The sequence below is a fragment of the Haliaeetus albicilla genome, chromosome 14 (assembly GCF_947461875.1).
Source record: "Haliaeetus albicilla chromosome 14, bHalAlb1.1, whole genome shotgun sequence".
Lineage (NCBI taxonomy): Eukaryota > Metazoa > Chordata > Aves > Accipitriformes > Accipitridae > Haliaeetus > Haliaeetus albicilla.
In genome coordinates this window covers 34939430-34959194 of record NC_091496.1, presented here as the reverse complement: position 1 = coordinate 34959194, position 19765 = coordinate 34939430, and the positions used below count along the sequence as shown (strand labels likewise).

At 40.0% G+C, this 19765-nt stretch overlaps 1 protein-coding gene across 1 annotated transcript in view; it reads left to right on the top strand.

The window, feature by feature from the left end:
- The first annotated feature begins 28 nt into the window (after nt 1-28).
- The window catches only part of LRIG3 (leucine rich repeats and immunoglobulin like domains 3), a 44467-nt gene continuing 24730 nt past the window's right edge, over nt 29-19765 (top strand). Inside the window, exons 1-3 of the mRNA XM_069802258.1 lie at nt 29-340; nt 7558-7629; nt 7952-8026. Coding sequence (XP_069658359.1) covers nt 156-340; nt 7558-7629; nt 7952-8026 — 332 coding nt within the window. The 5' untranslated portion in view covers nt 29-155. The remainder of the gene's footprint in view (nt 341-7557; nt 7630-7951; nt 8027-19765) is intronic.

The following is a 19765-nucleotide window of genomic DNA, read 5'->3' as shown; positions in this document are numbered from 1 at the left end:
TTTCTACGCTCCCCCCTCTCCTCCCCGCCTTCCTCCCCCCTCGGCGGCGGCTCCGGGGTATGAGCGGGAGCCGCCACCCGCGCTGAGAGGCGGGAGGTCGCTCCGCGCCCGGCTCTTGTCAGTGAGGGAGCGCGGGCAGCGGCTCCGAGCCCGCCATGCCCCGCGCGGCCACCGCCGCTCTCCTCCTGCTCCTGCTGCTGCTGCTGCTGCTGCTGGGGGGGCCGAGCCGCGCCGCCGCCCGCTGCCCCCCTCCCTGCCGCTGCGCCGGCCACCTCGTCGCCTGCAGCCGCCTGGAGCTGAGCCGGCTGCCCGAGCGGCTGCCGCGGGGAGCGGTGCAGCTGTGAGTATCGGGGCGGTGGGCACCGCTGGTGGTGGTGGTGGTGGTGAGGGGGGGGCGGCCCGCGCCCGTCCGCCATCTTCTCCTCACCCCCGGGGGTCGAGGTGCCGGCCGCCGCTGCTTTTTTGGGGAGGGAAGCGGGGGTTTCGTGGGCCGGCGGCTGCCTGCCTCGGCGGGACGGTGTCCGTCCGTCGGTCCGTCCGTCGGGCGGGCTGACAGCGGGCCCGGCAGCGCTCCTCGGCGTTCTGAGAGGGGGAGGAGGGAAAGTTCCGACGACTTTGGCGGGCAGCGAGCAGCAGCCGTCGAGTTAACATCGATCGGGAAAACCGGCCGCGGTTGCCCGGTGGTTTCGGCTTTGATGGTGTTACCAGCGCCGGGGCTCGCCCCGCCGGGTCCGGTGGCGGGGGTTGAGGGAACCCGCAGTACGGCGTGCTGAAATGCCGCCTGTGGCAAATTTACTTTCGGTGACAAACTTTTACGGGCAAAGCATAAATTACGGGAGCTTTCTAAAGGCCTGAAAATAGCTGAGGGACTTTTCACATTTGTTTTTAATCTCTTGTCACTCAAAGATCTTCTATATTAGTCGTATTAATTTTCTATTACATTTCCAAAGCAGATTGAGATAAGGACTTTAAAGTAAACAGGAAGACTTTCAATTAGTTGTGGCTAATTCTGTTCAATTGCCTCGTCTGGAGGTCATGCTGCTTTACTCATGAAATGTGGATGGCTGTATTGACACCATATGGAACGGAACATAGGAATGGCTCTGGGAGTTGAATATTTCCAGGAGTGGTATAGGAAAGTGTGAGGGGAAAGAAACTTTTTTTTTTTTTCCTTATGTGATTGAAGTATACGAATCACATACCGGATCTGCTCTACATTCAACAACTGGTTTTGCTTCCTATTAAATTTCATCCCTCCTGTTCTTTTGAACTATTTCAGTACGCTAACGTAAGTTTTCTGACAAAACCTAAGGGGTTTTTTTTGATACTCAGCTAAGCTTCATAGCTTAGTTTCTTGGCTAAGCTTACTTCAGCACTGTTAAGTAAAAATTCAGGTGTGACAGCATGCTACACAAAAAAAAAGGGGGGGGGGAAATCACAGAACTTTCATTTTGAGACTCGCTTTAAAAAGCGTTTTGCGCTAGCAGTAATCCAAATTTGTCTTTCCCACTTATTTTACTGAGAGGCAATAAAACACATTGCAGGGCTTTTTTGCTAGCACAAGGGAGGTTTTTATAATTAGAATTCCCATGGTAGTGTAAATTGTCCTTATGTAAGTTCACATTCCTTTAAAAGTGTGAGAAAATAAGTTCCACTTGTATAAATAAGCTTTGGTCTGTTGTAAGAAACCCTGCTGTGATTACTCATTGGACAGCTGTGTCACTCGCTCTTAAACTCAGAGGAGTACATCTTTGTAGGTGTCACCAAACCATGTGGTCTGGCCGCTTTTGTGTAAATATTTCTTTTGTTTGTGTCAAATGCCTTAGAAGTACCCTGCTCTTTCTTCCTTCCCCTCTTCTTAATAAGAGAACAAGGAAGAGTGCGGCGTTGTCTGTCACCTCCAGCTACCCCAGCACTTGGAGCTGGGATTGCGCAATCTCTAAGATGATAATGCGTTTCAGTTTTACATACGCAAGAAAGGTTTGACTAGCCTGGATTATTGTTGCAACAAACTGTGCGCACTTAAAAATTGTAAAAGACTGTTTATGAATTTTATTGGTGTATGTTTACTGGGTTTTCCATGGAAGTCCATAGCGGGTATAGCCAAAGGCTAGTAGTTTAATTGCAGGCTTTCCAATCCTCTTTAGAAAACAACAACTATTACACCACGTTCTTAATGTACACAGGCGAGATCTCCCAAGCAGGGGAGTGAAAGCTCTTGTGCCTGAGAAGGTCTAGGCCCGTGTTAGGCTTTACACCTTCCTCTGCCCGTCTGTCTGCTCGCCCAGATGGGAGAGCGTGTTGGATGAAGTGGGTTTTTTGAAGCTCCATTTCACTCTTTCATGCCTTTTGTGGTCAAGTCCCCCAGTGAAATAAAATGAGAGTGTCTAATGCGGAAAGGCTGCATGACCTCAGAGTGGACAGGAGGGAAATAAAAAAAAAAAAAAAAAAAAAGCTCAGTACTCAGGCTCTTTATGTCACCTTCTTTTTGGTGGCAAGTGTGAGGCTACTGTGTGGCTTCACAAAATGGGGTGTAAACAGGCTATAATTGCCAGCTTTACTGTTATTTTAGCCGAAAACACCATCTTCTGTAACCCCGCCTTCATGGAAGATAACAGTCTGCTGAAAACTGATAAACATTTGTAATGGCTTTGTGTGGAAATAGTTTGGAAGTTAGATTTCCATTTACTTCCAGGATGTGTGTCCCGAGATTGCAAGAACGTGGCTTTGTTGGAGCTGGTGTAGCAGAGGTGGAGGGAGGGAGGAAGAGTGTTTGAGCGTTGGCCGGTGTCCTCCGGGTGTGCAAACTCCCGGTGGCACTGCCGTACCCCTCGCCAGGTTCACCGAGGAATGCTAAAACTGTCGGTGAGGTGGGAGGGAAAGTCTGAAAGATGGTTTTCACTTGTGTTTGTATTACATCTTTAGTATTTACATTTTATAAATCCTCTAGTTCTCTACCAGCATTGCCAGCAAGAAAGGCCGTATGGTTTTCACAGCTGTTTTTCAATATTTTCCAGACTAAAACTTGAACATAGCAAGCTGATTTATGAGTCACTTTGGATCAGTGTCTTAAAACAGCTACAGCCTGGCTTTTTGTTTTTCAGCTCTCCCGATTTCTGCTGAATTAGCAGCTCTATAGGCCCCAGTGGGACTGATTAAGAAGCTGTTGCTGGATTTGCATTTTAAAATTTGACTTGGGGCTCAGGTTTCCGAGTTCTCTAAGGAAGAAGATGATAATTGTGACTAAGTGTTGTAAATTAAGTTAGAGTCTAAAAGTTATATTTATAAAATGTGTGAAGAAACACTCGCCCTCTCCCTTTATGCATTAGGCCTTCCTTTCAATTTTTTGTCACACAAGCATCGATGTTCAGAGTTACGTTTCAGTTTTCTGACGCAGAGACTTGCGAGTTACAAAAGATGGTCATGCAAACGTAATGGAATATAGAAAATAGTTTCTTTCATAAAATGGGTTCTTAAAGGGCCTCAAAAACTATGGCATGCTTTTTCAAGTGGAGGCAGTTCTACTCAAATGCTCGATCACTTTTATTAGAAATCTGAGGTGAAGAACAGGTATATATACTTTTTATTGTTATAAAGAATTTCTTAATATAAGTCTGGTTTCTGAAGTTTCTGAGTACATTCACTGCTATATGTTTCATGGCTTTTGAAATTCTAGTAGCAAAAGTAATCACAGAGGAGATTTTCTCCCCACTTGTGAAGTGGTTTTAACAGACAAGGAAAATTCAGAAATGGAAAATGCATAGTAATAATCTTAGTGTTTTAATGTTGTCAGTTCCATTTCTGTGAAGGAAAAAACACCAGTTCATTTTCAAATCTTTTCTTCATACTTGTTTTAAGATACATTGAGAAATGCATTGGACTGAAATGTACTTGTAGCTTTGCGACAGGGATGATAGATTTTTATAATTGAAAAATGCCTCAGATCCAGTAGAAGTTTTGAAAACTATAGGCTTAAGCTTCACTTAAAAGTATTGGTAAAAGACAAATATTTTAACTCTTGGTTCACTTCCAACCACTCTGATTTAACTTAAAAATCTAACTTGCAGGGCTTTTTGTCCTGAAGTTTCTCATGCCAGTAGTACTCAAATGGTGTTTAATAAAATATTTATAATTCATATTTTATCCAACGGTTGGTAGACAAGCGTGTATACAGCTGTGTGAAACAGGCAATTCAGTATTGTCTGGAGGGTTTTTTTTTTTGTTGTTGTCATTTTGCTTTGGGTTTTTTTGTGACTTGTGCTTGACAACCTGCTGTAAATAAACCAGGAATGAGGAATTTGTATGTACGTATTTTTTGAAGTAGGTGCTATGTGGAAAATCTGAGGGTATCTTTAGTGTTAAAAAACAAACACAAAAAAAAAATTAGTTTGAAACATAGTGTAAGTTGTTACGCTCACGGTTGCCTTGATAGACTCCAGATGGATGTGAGCTTGAGCTATGAGTGAAAGTGTCTGGCTCCAGTGTGGTGATCATGCACAGCAGTGGTTGTAATTGCAGGATTTTTATAGTTTAAGGACTCTGCCAGATTTTTTTTTTTTTTTTAACATGTTGTAACTCCAGCAGAACAAATCTACTCACGTCTGTTACTGTCTGGTAGGTCCTTTAGGCAAACATGTTTTAAATAAACCTTTTGCAGGCTTTTTAGATGAAATGAAGAAATGCAGGTTTTTAGCACTAATGTTGAAACTCTTTGTTGAAATAATTACTGATTCCTCAGTCTTGTCTGAAGCATGAAGAACAGTAACATATTAGGTACTAACAGCCATAACTTTACTAAATTTTGGCTGTTTATTTGCATAGTTCTTATAATCCCTACAGACTAAGGCCAAATATTGAATTAAGTTTGAGGGTAAAAATTGTCGCTACTCTGTCTGCTTTAAAGGACCAAGTTAGATTCCCATGTAGATCTTTGTAACAGCATATTTTTTAATTATTTACATTTAAGAATGCAGTATGAGAATTTCAAATCTATGCAGCTAATGTCCTTCAGACAAAGGGATTTTTCTCCAGTCTATGGCCAGAGGAATGTTTGCACTAGATTTTTAAGCAGTGGAAGATGCAGTCCTCTAACTGAAGTGTGGTTAACCTCATTTACAGGAGAACTCAAAATCATAATGATGAAACTAACTTTTGTGGGTTTTTGAAAATGTTAACACTGTATTGGTTTTCCATCTTTAAGAGGAAAATCTGTAGGGGTTTAGACACCTGGAAGAAGGCGCAGATATGTATTAGGTGTTTGAGTCCAGAGCTGGGTCTCAGAAACATCCCCTCCGTGGCCACCTGAAGGTAATGGAGGGTGTTCCCCTTCTCTAGGTGGCTCCCCCTGCCCCAAGCCCTCAACCCCTCTTTTTTGTGCTGGAAAATGCCTTCCGCACCTGCGGGCCTGCCCTGCGCAGGCTTGGGAAACATAGCACGTATCTTCTCCCTGCCCGTGGCCGTGAGCCAGGCACTGGTGCCACAGCTCTGCAGCCTGCTGGGCCTGATCCAGTTGGCTGGCTCAGAGCACACCTCGTAAACGAGTACTGGTGGTACCCCTCGTAATGCCCGTACGTGCCTGGGATTATTTTTATTGTTTGATTTTTCTTTTTTTTATTTTTTATTTTTTAACCGCTGACTCCAGGGGAGGACAAAAGGGATGGTAGAATTGTCCTGGCAACATTGAACAAGTACTGCATAAAGCACCAAACAGTTAGGGGAGTCTAAAATGTGGTTTTGCCGTCCCCACGTGCTGTCGAAGAAACCTAGATGCTTGGCTGGGTTGCAGCATTACACCTGTGTCCAAGGATATGCAATGGTGGGTGCAGAGACACCTGAGTTCTCTGGATCTGCAGTTGTTCAGGGCTTAGTCACAGAGCAGAACATCTAGCATGGACGCTGAACCTGGCTTGATTTAAGCCAGTTCTGGTCTGTGTGCAGTAAGGATACACTGATCATCAGGTTTCTTCACTTCCAGAACTGTAGATGGAGAGTAGACACCATCCATGGCAGTCAGGCCTGTGTTTGGCATGTTCAGTATAGGTGACTGTACTAAGTCATATTATCCAGAAAAAGTAATGAATCCCGGGAGTTTCCTCATAGATTCAACTTGAAATACACTTCATGCCTGCGTGGCTTGACGAGGACCCCAGGCATGTTGGATGACTGTTCATGTTTAATTAGCACGGGGAAAAGTGTCATGAAGTGTAAGAAAGTTCTTTGCCTTTACCTGATGCTACAGCAGCTCACTGCTGAAGCGTGCTGATGAAATTCTTCATGCGTCTGCATTGCAGACTCTTCCTGGAGTGAGTTTAAGAACTCCTTAAAAATAGTGCAGTTTTTGTTTGCTGGCTTGGATAAACTCACTGTTAGAACATGCAGGGAGCACTTTGCAGATGGCTGAATTGGTGCAGGTGAGGTAGTGACAGGCTGTAGTATGGGAGCAGGAGGGCGCATGTTGTGGTGGATGAGTGACTGAGAAGGGAGAGATCTTCAACAGGGCTGGCCATGGTTACAAGACCAGTTGTGAATCTGTACCACTTGTGCAGGTCTCTACAGATGTGTGAGTTTTGAGCTGCTGTAATTACCTTCTCTGCCTTCTATTGTACGGTCATTCTTTTATTTCTGTGATGTTTCCAGTACTTAAGAGTCTACAGCAAAAGTTTCTTAGAACTCTATGGTGTTGCCAAACGTTTGAGACGACATACGGTAAGGATGCATGGTTTCTGTAGGGAAGTGAAATTCTTGACAGCGATCAAGAAGACGTGTTGCATTCTCAGTACTCTGGCTTATTTTGCAGCCAACACAGCAAAGATGCTAACAAGATTTCTTATAAACAGCATCAATATATATTTGGGATCTCCAGTACAGAGCAGCACAAGCTAAGTGTTCGAGCTACTTCTTCAAGTATGATTAATGTGACTAGTATACAGACATCTTAAAACTCAGGATAGAATTAGGCTTCCCCATGTCTGTTTTCTTCTGATATTGCTTGTTTAGGATCCCCATTAAATTTGGTTATGTAGGAGTGGAGTCCTGAATTGTGTGAAAGCATGAAAATATAATTGAGATTTATGGGCAGTCCTCATTGTGCATTTACGATCTGTGCATTGCTTTAGAAAAGTAACTGAGTAAACGATACAAGTATTATGATTGACTCAAGGAATGAGACTGCAGTGAGTATTGGTTTATGAATTTTCCTTGTAACCAAGAGGTTGCTTTAGCCAGATCTTTTGTTGTGAAGGGATGGGGGAGCGGGGTTGTTGGTGTATACAAGTTAAAATCTTAAGATGTTTTTCATGGGTTTTATACACATCCCAATGAACAGTTCTAAATTCTTCAGAGGTATAGGAAATTCTTTGACACTGCTGGCAGTGATCAAGGTATTTACACTTATTTATACCTTGTATACTCAAATGAGTTTCTATTCTAATCTTATTAATATGAGAACTTTTTATGTACTTGGAAACAAATGATAACATAATTTGGATTAAAATTGTATTGCTTTACCTGATGTTTTATGGCAAAACTGACAGGCTGTTTATTTTTGTAATCTCATAGGGACTTAAGTCACAACAAATTATCTTCAATCAAGACCAGTCTCTTGGATCACCTCCATAGTCTTCAGGAAGTGTAAGTTAATTTGTCTTAATTAAAAAAAAAACCGACAAAAACAAACCCCCTCCCCACCCCAAAAACCCCAACAAAACCCAACCAAGCCGAAAAACCCCAACCAAAAAAACCCAACCAGTATTTGTGTATGCTAATTGTATAGATATGTTGCTAGGGATAATTGGTTGAACAAAAGAGATGTTTGCTGTTCTGATACGTTACATTAAATGAAACTGGAATTATTTTTGAATTTTGGGGTGACACTGTTTGGCAATTTAGCAAGTCCAATGTACCTGTTTCTGATTAACATCAAAGCTGACTCTCCCTTTTTTGATATTAATAGGAAGTTGAACAACAATGAACTGGAGGTCATTCCAGATCTGGGACCAGTCTCTGCGAATATAACTCTTCTGTCTTTGTAAGTAGAACTTAGTCTTGTCCCTAGTTAGTGGAACTAACTCTACAGAGTTCTTGGAAATATGTGCATTACAGAGATTAAAGTGAAATAATTGGAAATAGAGCAGCTTGTGGTTAGGAAGTTGATTATGTCATATTATTTAGCAGGTTGTTTAAAATGTGTATAATTGAGCTTAATCCTTGTAGTTTTTATGCTTCCCTTAGATACAAAGACTGCATTAGAATTAATTTATGTTGTGGTAGTGCCCAGAAGCCTCAGCCCTGTTGTGCTAGGCACTGTACAAACATTAGTAAACGTTACACAAACTTGTACAATGTAGACTTTAAAACAAGAGTTATACTCTATCATTATGCATCTTGGCTGAAATCCCACTTGCGTTAAATCATGGCAGAATTCCCTTAATTTCAGTGGGCAGTATGGGGAAATCCCCTCGAGACGCAGCTTCAGGACAAGTATCTAGGTTAGAATATGCTTTGCCAATATCTTTACAATGTCTTTTTGAGCTCATTTGAATGTGTGGCATAATTTTTTTATGGCTGCAGTTAATACATATAATTGTGACACATGATTATGTCTATGTTCATTGTTTTGTTTGAAAGAAATTAGGAGGTTACTTGATGTGGGATCTGTAATATGGGTATAAAGTTGCAAAAGGCATACAGGGCCCATAACCAAACCAGTTGATTTTAAAGGAAATTTTATTCCTGAGGTTTTCACTTGAAATCAGCTTGATTTTTTTTCCTATAATCTAATTTCTCTAAAATGTTGAAGGAACTGCTAACAAAAATAGTTACTATCATACTATTAATTGGAAAAAAGAAAAGACATGTTTTTTGTGTGTGGGATTTGTGTTTTATCAATGGGAATCTAAAGTGTCTAAAGCTAGTTATATGTAGCCCTCTGGCCAAATCCTGCCCTTGAATACAAATTGCAAGTTACCTTTCTTGGAAGAAACCTGAAGGGTTAAAACAATACAGTAAATTTCGGAAAGCTGTTCAGTTAATTAAATTGATCACTGTTCAATTGCTTACATCTGGTGATTTGTAGGGGTTTGTTTTTACTCTAGGCCCAGGTCAGCTAAGTCAGCTGGTGCAGCCGCTGTGTCTGGACTGCTCTGTTTGAATAAGAACTAAGTGACATTTGATACTGATGTGGTTTCTTAAAGATCAGAATCAGAAAAGAATGAAAGAAAAAGCAGATGGTGTCTGACAAATAGCTGTTGAATTTAAGCATATCTTCTATTTTGCGTTAGTGTTGACTTTATTTTTACACTGGCATAGCATTCTGTAGTTTAAGCATCTAATTGATCTGAAGAATTTTTTTTCTTTTCTTTTTTTTTTTTTTAATACCACCTTGCTAAGGTTCTTTTTACCACAAGGTTGGAAATACTAACATAATAAAGTGGTTTATATATCCTCCTGCCTTACTTCTGATGAATACAAAGTTGAGAATTTGTCTTAGCATCTCCTCTAGTCTTTCTCATGGAAACTTAACTAATTTAGATGAACCTAAAATCATCCTGCAGCTGTGCAAAGATATTTGTATTCCTTCGAGAGAATAAATGAAAATCAGTCACTGCAGGACTGGTTGTTCCATATCCTTAGGTCACTAGCTTGGTTCATTTATTCAGGTGGTGAAACATGGAAAACCTTTGTTAGATCTGTGCTCTGCACTGTGTATACTGCCACTTAAAAGGAAAAAAAAAGTATTTCTAAAAGCTGTTATCATACTAACAATGCAGTTAAAGCTGGTCTGGTTGGGTGCTAGCTTGTTCTTATTCTAATTTCCATTACTTCTGTGTGGTGTTGGGAGATTACTGAGTAGGTGTGCTCCAGCTGAGATTTAATACCTATGTTATGACCACAGCAGAGATTCCTTGATATCAATATGGTAGAAATAATTCATTAAGTAATTTGAAGGTTTCACGTTAACTTATGAGTGTCAGTGTATAATAGTTAAGACAATTGTTTGTTCCGTTTCAAAACGGATTTATGTAGAACATAAAATTATAGAGTGGTATTGCATTGTTCAAAAAATAAAGCAAAGGTTTCTCTTTAAAACATAGAATAGAATCATAAAATCATAGAATCGTTTCGGTTGGAAGAGACCTTTAAGATCATCGAGTCCAACCATAAGCCTAACACTGCCAAGTCCACCACTAAACCATGTCCCTAAGCACCACATCTTCACTAAATCCCTCCAGGGAGGGTGACTCAACCACTTCCCTGGGCAGCCTGTTCCAATGCTTGACAACCCTTTTGGTGAAGAAGTTTTTCCTAATATCCAATCTAAACCTCCCCTGGCGTAACCTCAGGCTGTTTCCTCTTGTCCTATCACTCACTCGGGAGAAGAGACCGACCCCCATCTCACCACAACCTCCTTTCAGGTAGTTGTAGAGAGTGAAAAGGTCTCCCCTCAGCCTCCTTTTCTTACAGGTTGGAAGTTATTTATGGAAATATGTTATATTCTTTTATGTAGAATGAGATTTAAATAAAGAGGAATAGACATACAGCAGTTGTCTGGCATAAAAATAATATAGATGGAAAATAAATAATGATAAAAATAATCATAGATGGAAAAATATTCAATCTAATGGGTTTTTTTAGAAGTGAAAAAATATGTTCAGTTATTTTTTTCTGTGTTGGATGTTATTTGGAGGAGTTGAATCAAACTGAGTTAATATAGCTAAGTCATGCAAAAAGAACACATGTGGAACAATTAGAATATAATTTTTAGAACCACTCTTCAAAGAATAACTGTACTCAAAACATCTGATGACTTTCTTCAGGATTTTAAACTTTTATATGAAAGGAGCTTGTGGAGCCTTTCCAAAACAAACGACTGTTTCCTTGTTGAGTCTTTGCTCTGACTTTCAAATAATAGCAGAAAGGAGGGTGCTAGTCTTCTGAAACTTGATTTGGTTACATTTCTTATGAGATCATATACATTGGTTCATTACTGTTGGTTGAGAAGCCAGTTGTTTTTTTTCCAAGGAGTCTTCAAGGAATGCCAGTGCTTTCACTTCTTAGTACTTGTCATTCAGCTGTGGAGCCTTAGAATTTTACCTGTTCCGCAAGAATTTTCTTGCCCTGCAGAGGAAATTACACTGCTGATATGTCTACAGTGAAAAATAGTGCAGGTATCTCCATACAGCACTGTATGTCTAAATTCTTCGAGCAGTATAAACAAGCATGGGTGGATTATCATGTTAGTGTAGTTTCCATTTCTGGAGCTACCTCAATTCTCGCTATCTAATTGATATTTATCTAGCTTAGATGTTTGCATACTGTTGAATTATGCAGGGTAAACATCCCTAGAGCAGTAGATGTTCCCAGTCTCATGGTCACGCTCTGTCTGTAACATGAAACAACAATGCCAACATTTTGTTTTTATGGATACCAGTTGGGAGTTGAACACCATGGGAGAGAAAAGTATCAAGCAGCAGCCCCCCCCCCATGGGAAGACCATATGTCTGCGTAAGGGGAGTATACAAGCACATGCAGGCAGACTCTCATTATGATTTTATTCATGTGATGAGTATGTATCTTGTCACATGGCATAGGAGAGCTTCTGAGTCTCCTGGGGATCTGGAAACTGTTGTGAACTAAATGGCTGGTACATTGGGCTAAGTCTGGTCAGGAGGCTTTAGGTTGTGAAGCTGTGGTGGCTTGCCTGACACTAACAGATATAATATGTTCCAGACAAAGAATAGGATTCATTTTCTCTACCCTAAATTCTTGAAAGGTTTTGACATTGTAAATACGAGTTACTAACTGTAGATCCTCTTCAGGCTGAGTGGAGAGGAAAAGGCTCTCTGAAGTGATTTGTCTTCTCTAAGATAGTTCAGATGATTTTCCTACTGAAGCCCATCTAGATACCTATTTTAAACTAAGTTTTAGATGTCTAAAGTTAGGTTCTTTTTGAAATATCTAGCCAATGTACTTGGGCATGCCTGTTTTACAGTGGGGTGTTACTTGCAAAGGTCTGATTGCATCTTTCAGCATGTTGAACCATTTAAGCCAATTATTGGAAATTAAAATTGCAGGGTGTTCTTTTTGCTCAGCCACCCAGCCCTTTGCTCTGACTTCTGTGAGAGTAGGCAGGAACAGAGCAGTTTATCAAGGCAGAAGTAGAGAAGTTCAGCCATTTGCCAGAGACTGCCAGGTCTCCAGTCAGCACAGTAGCTCTAGCCAGGAGGCCAGGTCCCCCCAAGTGCTGGACAACATAAGCTTTTGGGGAGAGTACTGGATTTAACAACTGATTACCACAAATATATAGTGTACAGATGCTACATGCAGTAATGTAGGTGTATTTATCTATCCCTAGAAGTAAAATATGTTAGACGTTTCCTAATTTGCATTCCTGAAGTGCTTGTAAAAACAGTTAAATTAATGTAGAATTGCTTTGAATGGTTGTGGTAGAAAATTCTGCAGCTCTGGGAGAATAAACAAGTTACTTTTCATTGTTTCTAGATAGGTGGATTGCTTTTGTGTCAAGTAGAGAAATGGGCACTAATGCCCTCGTTCCAGGAGAACAAGCAATTTGGTTCCCATTCTAATGGCATTCCTTTTCCAAGATGTACCAGTCCTGTCCTGTTTATCCTGAAAATCTGTGATGTTGATACATGAGAAGAAAACTAGTATTGCCTTTTAGGTCTGTTGTTGCTGCTGTAAAGTATTGTACCTAGGTTGAATCCAGAAATAGATTGAAACCGAGTAATATAAGTACAATAGCCTTGTACAGAAGTCCTGCATGGTGTTTAACTACCACCTACCATTTGCATAGGGTTTTACTTTAAAACTTAAGAAAATGTTAACTGCTTTTAGTGTGTTTAGTGCTTTGTAAGGAAGAACAACAGTGATTTGCAAATGCTGCAACATATTTAAGGTGATGTTTATGGATACACAGTTTAAATAAGAAACGCATGCTACTTTACTTGCAGAATTTTTAAAAATCCATAATCGTAGACATCACCCAACATCATCAGTGTTGAGTACTGTGGAAATAGGAAGGCAGCAGTGATTTTAAAGAGACAGAACATCTTTGAGTATTAAAGAATCCTGCCTCCCCAACTAAATTTTACTGTTCTTATCAAAATGTATATATAGAACTAGACTTAAGATTAAAAAAACATGTTTCTTATTACCCACATCAAGGATATGTTATATAGTAATCGTCTTGCTCCCTGTAGGGACTAGAACAGCTGTACATGCCAAAGTCTCTAGTGCATGTAGTGAAATTCTAACGTTAGGCTAGCTTTAAACGATGGAGTGTTTTAAATAAACTTTTGATTTTACATTTTATTGAATAGAGACTATTTTATTTAAAAGCACTAGTACATATGGTTCAGGTGATTTAGATGGAAATATCCTTGTAGCTTACATTGTAAAGACTGATCATGTTAGTCTAGAACACAAACAAATATTTGGTCTTACTAAAGCCAGAGTGGACAATATGAAGTTAATGGTGCGGAAGTGAAAGGAGTGTGGATGATTCACAATTCAGTAATGTTTTTCAAGTTTTACATTAATATGTGGTTTGTATTAGGTTCCCACTCCACTTTTTTGAGAATGTGAAATCTTCTGTTCATAAGAGGCATACAGAATATGCACCATGGTGTAGGTTTTCCCCTGCTTTGCTGAGGGGACCCTCCAACCCCATCTGCACAGGACGCCTTTGAGGCAGTTAAAACAAGGAGCCGCACGGCCATTCACTTTTGAGTTCTGAGATGATGAAGAATGTTGCCAGTATTGAGGAGGTTTCTTGAAATGTGCCCACTTGTTTGTTAGGTGCTGGACTGAATCCACAAGTAACTTTTCTGAAGGCTTTCTACAGTCATCAGTTTGTAATGTCTTTCTGTCGGTATATGCTGAGTTTAAATGCATCATCTTTGAAGACACGTGTCTTGTGTCCTGGATGCTTAAAAAAAGTAAATGAACAAAAAGTATTAACAAAAAAGATTGGGCAGGAGATAAAACCAGGACAAAAGGACTTTAAAGTAGCCAGTCTTAGGTGACTGCAGTGGTCACAAGTTTTCATAGTAAGCAAAATTGTTTGAACTTTAAATGTAGCTTTCTGATCAGCCAGTATAAAATGACTCTGATGACTTGGTTATGATGACTTGATTATTAATCTCAGGCCTTTGGTGTTCAGCGAACACTTCTGAAAAGCAAATCTAAAAGCTAGAAGTGAATTGCTGTACTGGAAAAGTACAGTCATTCTCTTCAAAGCAAAAAAAAAAAAATAGCAAAATTACCTAAGCTGTCAACAATTATTTGTTTAAAAAAAATTATTATTTTGATCACTGAAAACAAACAAAAACCCAGGGAATGCCTAAAAAGTTTTTTTCAGGTCCAGACGGTAGTCTGTGCCCTGAATGGGAGGTTCTACTTGTTGTTCATCTAACCCACACAGCTGCAGCAGGGAATTTATTGGAGAAGATGATCTGCAAGTTTTAGTGTATACTAGGCTTCATAAATAACTTAATTTTGAAATTTCAGAGTTTATCAGAAAAGCCCAAGTTTAGCTTTGTGTCTTCCTGTATTAGCTCCTTCCTGATACCTTGCTTAGTTGCTCATTAATTCTGATTTCAGTCATCAGTAAAGTTTCTTCAATGGACAGCATGCTTTGCTCTAATCTGAATAAAATCCTGTTGATGAAAGAGCTAGCTACAACACGGTTGTTTCTTGAGATTGGTAAAGCATTGTGCTGTCACGCAGTGGAGACAGAGCTAACTCCAATGTGACACAAACCTTTAGTATGTGGAGTTTATGATACTGCAGTGTCAGTATCTACTTACAGGGCTTTCGGGGTGAATGGGATTGTTCATGCTACCTAACTTAAATACGTAGTCTGAAAAAGGATTTTTCTTTATAGCTCTTAAAACTAAGTAAACTAACTCTTAAGTTGAAGTGGCTTATCGTAGATCTTTGCTAAACAAGACACTGAACTTGTGACTAAAGATTTGTAAGTTCATCTGTATTTTAGGCAGCTTCATGCTTGCTTTCATAAGAACAAGGAAGAACAAAACAGTCTTGCCTTCTTCATGTGGGGGGGAATAATAGAGCACATACTGGTCACTGGTTTTCATTCTTTGTTAAAAAAAAAATAAAATCTTTGTTGCCAAAAAGGTACTCTTCCAAAATTTGAATGTGTGCTGTCGCATCCTGGCTTTGATTAACACAGCTTAAATGCCTATCTAACTTTATGCACAAATGTAGTTACTGAAGAAAAGTGGTGATTAATCCCTTATACTATTTAGAAGGGATTTTATTTTAGTATTATGTGTCCATTTCTGTTGAAAACATGGAAGAGTGTATTTAAATATGTTTTGTGATAGTGGACATCCCAGATCATGCTTCAGATAGTCATATTGAGAAGTAAAATTCAGCTAATTGAACCAAACATGCAAAATAGATGATACATTTGTCCCAGCTGGCAATGTGGAAATAACAGTGTTAGTTTGCACTGTGTGGCAGTATCTTGATGAGAAAAATGCCTGTGAAGGGCCTTCTGTAAAGATAGAAGATTTTTCATAATCCTTGTTTGCAAGATAATTTGGAATAGAGGTAGGTACAAGAAATCTGCCTCTTTGTCATCTCACAGTAGGCTGGGAGTGGAAGTTCTGTGTAAAATCCAGGAGAACACTGTCTCAGTTCGTGTTTAGAAAGCTACAGTCACAAGACAGAAGTTTAGATGCAACTCCTGAAAATGAAAGCTTACATTCAGTAGGAGTGGATGCCTTTCCCTTCTATGCTTGCCAGAGAAGGTGGTATTGTGTGTTTATAAAGCTAGCATACTAAACTGAAGTCTGGCTCCCAATATTAAGAAAATGTTGGTCAAATATTTTACATCCTTGTCATCTCTTCAGCTACCACTTTATTATGGGAAGGATTAAGATTTGGATGCTGCCTCAAAGAGTTTGTTTTGAAGAAGGATTGAAAGAAAGGATAGAGGAATGCCAGACTGGGCTTCAGGCGTAAGGCTACTTGGAGAAAGTCCCAAAAATGGGAGTGGTGGTAAGCCATGTGTGACTTGGGCTGAAGCTGTGAGCAAAAAGCTAGAGTGAAGAAACTTACTGGAATTAGTTCTTGCAGTCTTTGACATTTGGTGTGGAGACTAAGAGGAAGTAAATGAAAGAATTTGAAAAGGAACCTGTCTTAGTCAGAGTTGCAGACATGGAAACTAGATTTTTATGGCAGCAATTTAAGCTGAATGATGGGAAAAGGAAGAAGTATGTAGAAACCCAGAGTTTGTTGTAGCAAAAATAAAAAGTAGTGACAGCCTAAACGAATGCTTTTGCAATGAGAATGGAAAAGAATGCAAATTTTATGAGCTATTTGCAGTGGAAAAAACTGGCATGATTTTCTGATCAACAGTGTTAAAGAAAAAGATGAATTAAAAGGAATAAGAATGGATCAGAAAAATAGAGAACACTGTTCCCATGTGACAAAGTGGAAGAACGGTAGGAAATTTTACCAAGGAGGAGGTGCCAAGTTGTAGGGCATACAGTACAGAGAAGGATGGAAGTCAGAATGAAGTTAAGAGGTCAGGCATAGGTATTGGGCTTATGTCTTAGAGAAGTGGTAGGTGGTTATTGCAGTAGAGCAGTGAAATGTAATGACTCAGTGTCTTGAGTGAAATAGAAATGGATAAGAGATCATTCCTCAACTTGTACTAACAGTTGAGATTGGGAGTAGATGTAGAAGGGTGTGCGGTCTGAAGTGCCTAGACTTCGGTCTGTGCCCTACAAAAGGGAGGGTTGGCTCCGTAAGAATAAAGGATAGGTGTTTTTACTTAACTAGTCTGTACATCAGATTAGAAAGATGATTTATAATACTGGAGGGCACTATGCTGGGATTAATATAGGTTATATTTATAATTGTCCAAGACTGTAGCATTCGCTAACAGTCACAGAGCTCACCAAATCTGCAGTGGGTTATTATTCCTGTTGTCAGCTCATGCTGAAATAGCTATGCCTGTACTGCTTTTGTTTACTGTTGTTAAAATAAAGTGATGAACTTACACCTTCACTTGGCTATCACATGCTCAGTAACTCAGAAAGTGGAATGGGAAACAGACTCCAGGGTATCAAGAAGAGAGTTTGGAAGGAAAGTTTAATTAATTACATATTGGTACTATGACTGGAATCAGAAGAGAATTGCTATGGAAGTATCATGTGTTTGGAAGTTTGGAAGCTCTGATCCCAGAGCTGTTTCAGTCTGCATCTTTCTCTTCCCTTTTTCCCAGTTTATGTTTGGTTTGGGAATCAACAAACCTTTGGTCTCAAGTTTTGGACAGCTGTATGCTGCAAAAAGCACAAAAAAATAAGAGCAGAGACTTGCTGACATGTGGCCTGAAAGAGCAATGACAGGCATGGATCATGGAATGAAGACCTTCAAAAGAAAGAACAACTGCTTGCTGCAAGAAACGTTAAGAAGCCTGTGTCTGAAGGAGGCAGCAGACTTGTAGACCTACCAGTAGGACTGGAAGTGAGCCAGAATCTTGACTCTATTTCTGGCATCTTCATCTTGGAGAAAAACAGTTTCACTTGAAATATTTCTGTATCTAATAGTTGAAAAGATTCAAAAAACTGGATGTTCTTATTTCAGTGTGGTTGGGTGTCTAATGGTGAGAAGAGCATGTAGTCCCATTCATATCAAGGGATTTTTTGTAAGAGTAGTGTTCAGCTTGAAACCATAATTACAATATCTTAAATTATGTAATTGTTCATTACAGTATGGCTAATTTTAGTAGTCAAATGAGTAGAAATTGAAGAAAAAAAAATCTTTTTTTCTCTCTTTCTTCTTGTAGGAGTTACTGAGACTCTTTGTTCTGATATGTGCTCCTTAAAGTTGTCCAGCCTTATTCTAAAAACCACAAAGCATGTGGCTTTCAGCACTTCTTGAGGAAGTTTATTACAGTCTTGATCTTTCATCTTTACTATCAATTATTTTTTTTCTTTTTGCTTAAATTTTCTTTCACTCAGTGTCTTGACATCATTGTTTCTTACAAGAGCTCCAAAAGTCCAAAGGAGTTTGGGAGGACAGGAGGCGGAGTGCAAGAAACAGTAGATGATATGCCAGGAGTCATATGATGTCAGTGGGTGAGTGGAGGGAAGAACAGGTGAAGCAACCACAAAGATTTGAGGAAATGTGAAAAAGGGGGCTGTGAGCTGTAGTGGCACGTAATGGAGACCACCCATTGCACGGTATGTGCTCGGATGTGGACAGTCACGTCTGCTTTGCCTGTGTTCTGATACGGCTGCCTCCAAGCCAGCTCTAATCTGGAAGCCATGTAAACACAAGACGGTCAAACTAAACATCCATGAACCCCAGTGTCTTGGCTTCAGCACCGCTCAGAAAGATATATCTAGCCCTAGCAGAGTGCTTTTTTCTCTTTATATACCTCTTAGTCTCTAGCAAGAGACTCTAATATGATTTCATTTGCCTGTTTGTGAGGCGTATTCAATATATCCTGCCTCTCAGGGCTCAGTTGAGGGACAGGAGATACTGTATTAGTCCAGAGTCACACAGATGTTAAAACAGTTATTTTACATCTAACAGCTTCGGAGAAGTGGCTGCACAGACACAGCTCTCCAAAACTGTCTTTCTAGACAACTTGTTTTTTACCAGGTTGCTCCACCTCCAGGCTCCTACACATGCTTCTTGTTGGTATCATGGTGTGAGATAAGACTAGGAGGTTCTCAAAATACAGCAGGTCAAGATCTTCCTGGAAGAAAAGAAAGAGTTATGCTGAAGAAGGAAGTGCAAGGGTATTTTTTGGTGCTGAGATTTTGAATAGAAACAAAAGATAGGACTTTAGGTCTTAATCTGTTTCTGAGTTGGAGTTTCCATGTTACAGGATCAGAGTAATGAAGCTTGCATAGATATTTCTCTTAGGTAGAAAACATTACATATTGACAATCTTTATCAAGAGATGCTCAATAATACTATCTCAGATCTTTAAAAATTGGGGTTTTTTTAGCACAGAACTATTACGTCTAAATGGTGTTAACTAGATCCTTAGCAAAATGGATACGGAAGTTGCTGTCCTGCTTTGTATTTCCCCAGTGGCAAGGAAAGTACAAGTCAATATGTCAGATATGTTGTAGCTGTTGTTTATGTAGAATGCATCTTGGGATCGTGATTGATAGGGCTGTTAGAGATGTTTTGGCCTAGTGGTGTGGTTAAAGTCATGAATGCTGAGAGGGAAAGCTAAGGTTTCTCATACCCGTAATGAAAAACTGATATTCTGTCTTAAGCTTCTATTCACACAGGCTTATGTGAAAATAATTCAGTCAATCTGCACGCACTCTTGGGTTGTTGGGGGTTTTTTTGCTGCAAGTCAGGGTGTAGGCACTCAAATTGCAAAAGGCATGTTCAAATTCATGCAGGTGTTTTTGGTGGTTTTATCTGTGTTCCTTGGTGCTCCTGCTGCTTTAGTTGTAACAGGAGAAGTTGTAAGGAATCCGTAGCGTTTTGCTGTTTCTTGCACATGAAGAAATTGTGGTCAAATTGCTGCAGGTCCGCTTCTGTGGGAACTTGATGCACTGGTTCTCTTGTTGCAGGGGATCTCTGTTGCTCTGATCTCCCCTTGAGGGTGTGTGAAATGAAACCAATGTGGTGTGTGCAGCTTCTTTTGTCTGAGTACAGTAATAACAGCACTTTGTTGGAAAGTTGGGTTTTTTTGTGATGGTTCCCCCCCCCCCCCCCCCCCCGAGAACAAACTTGTATGTCA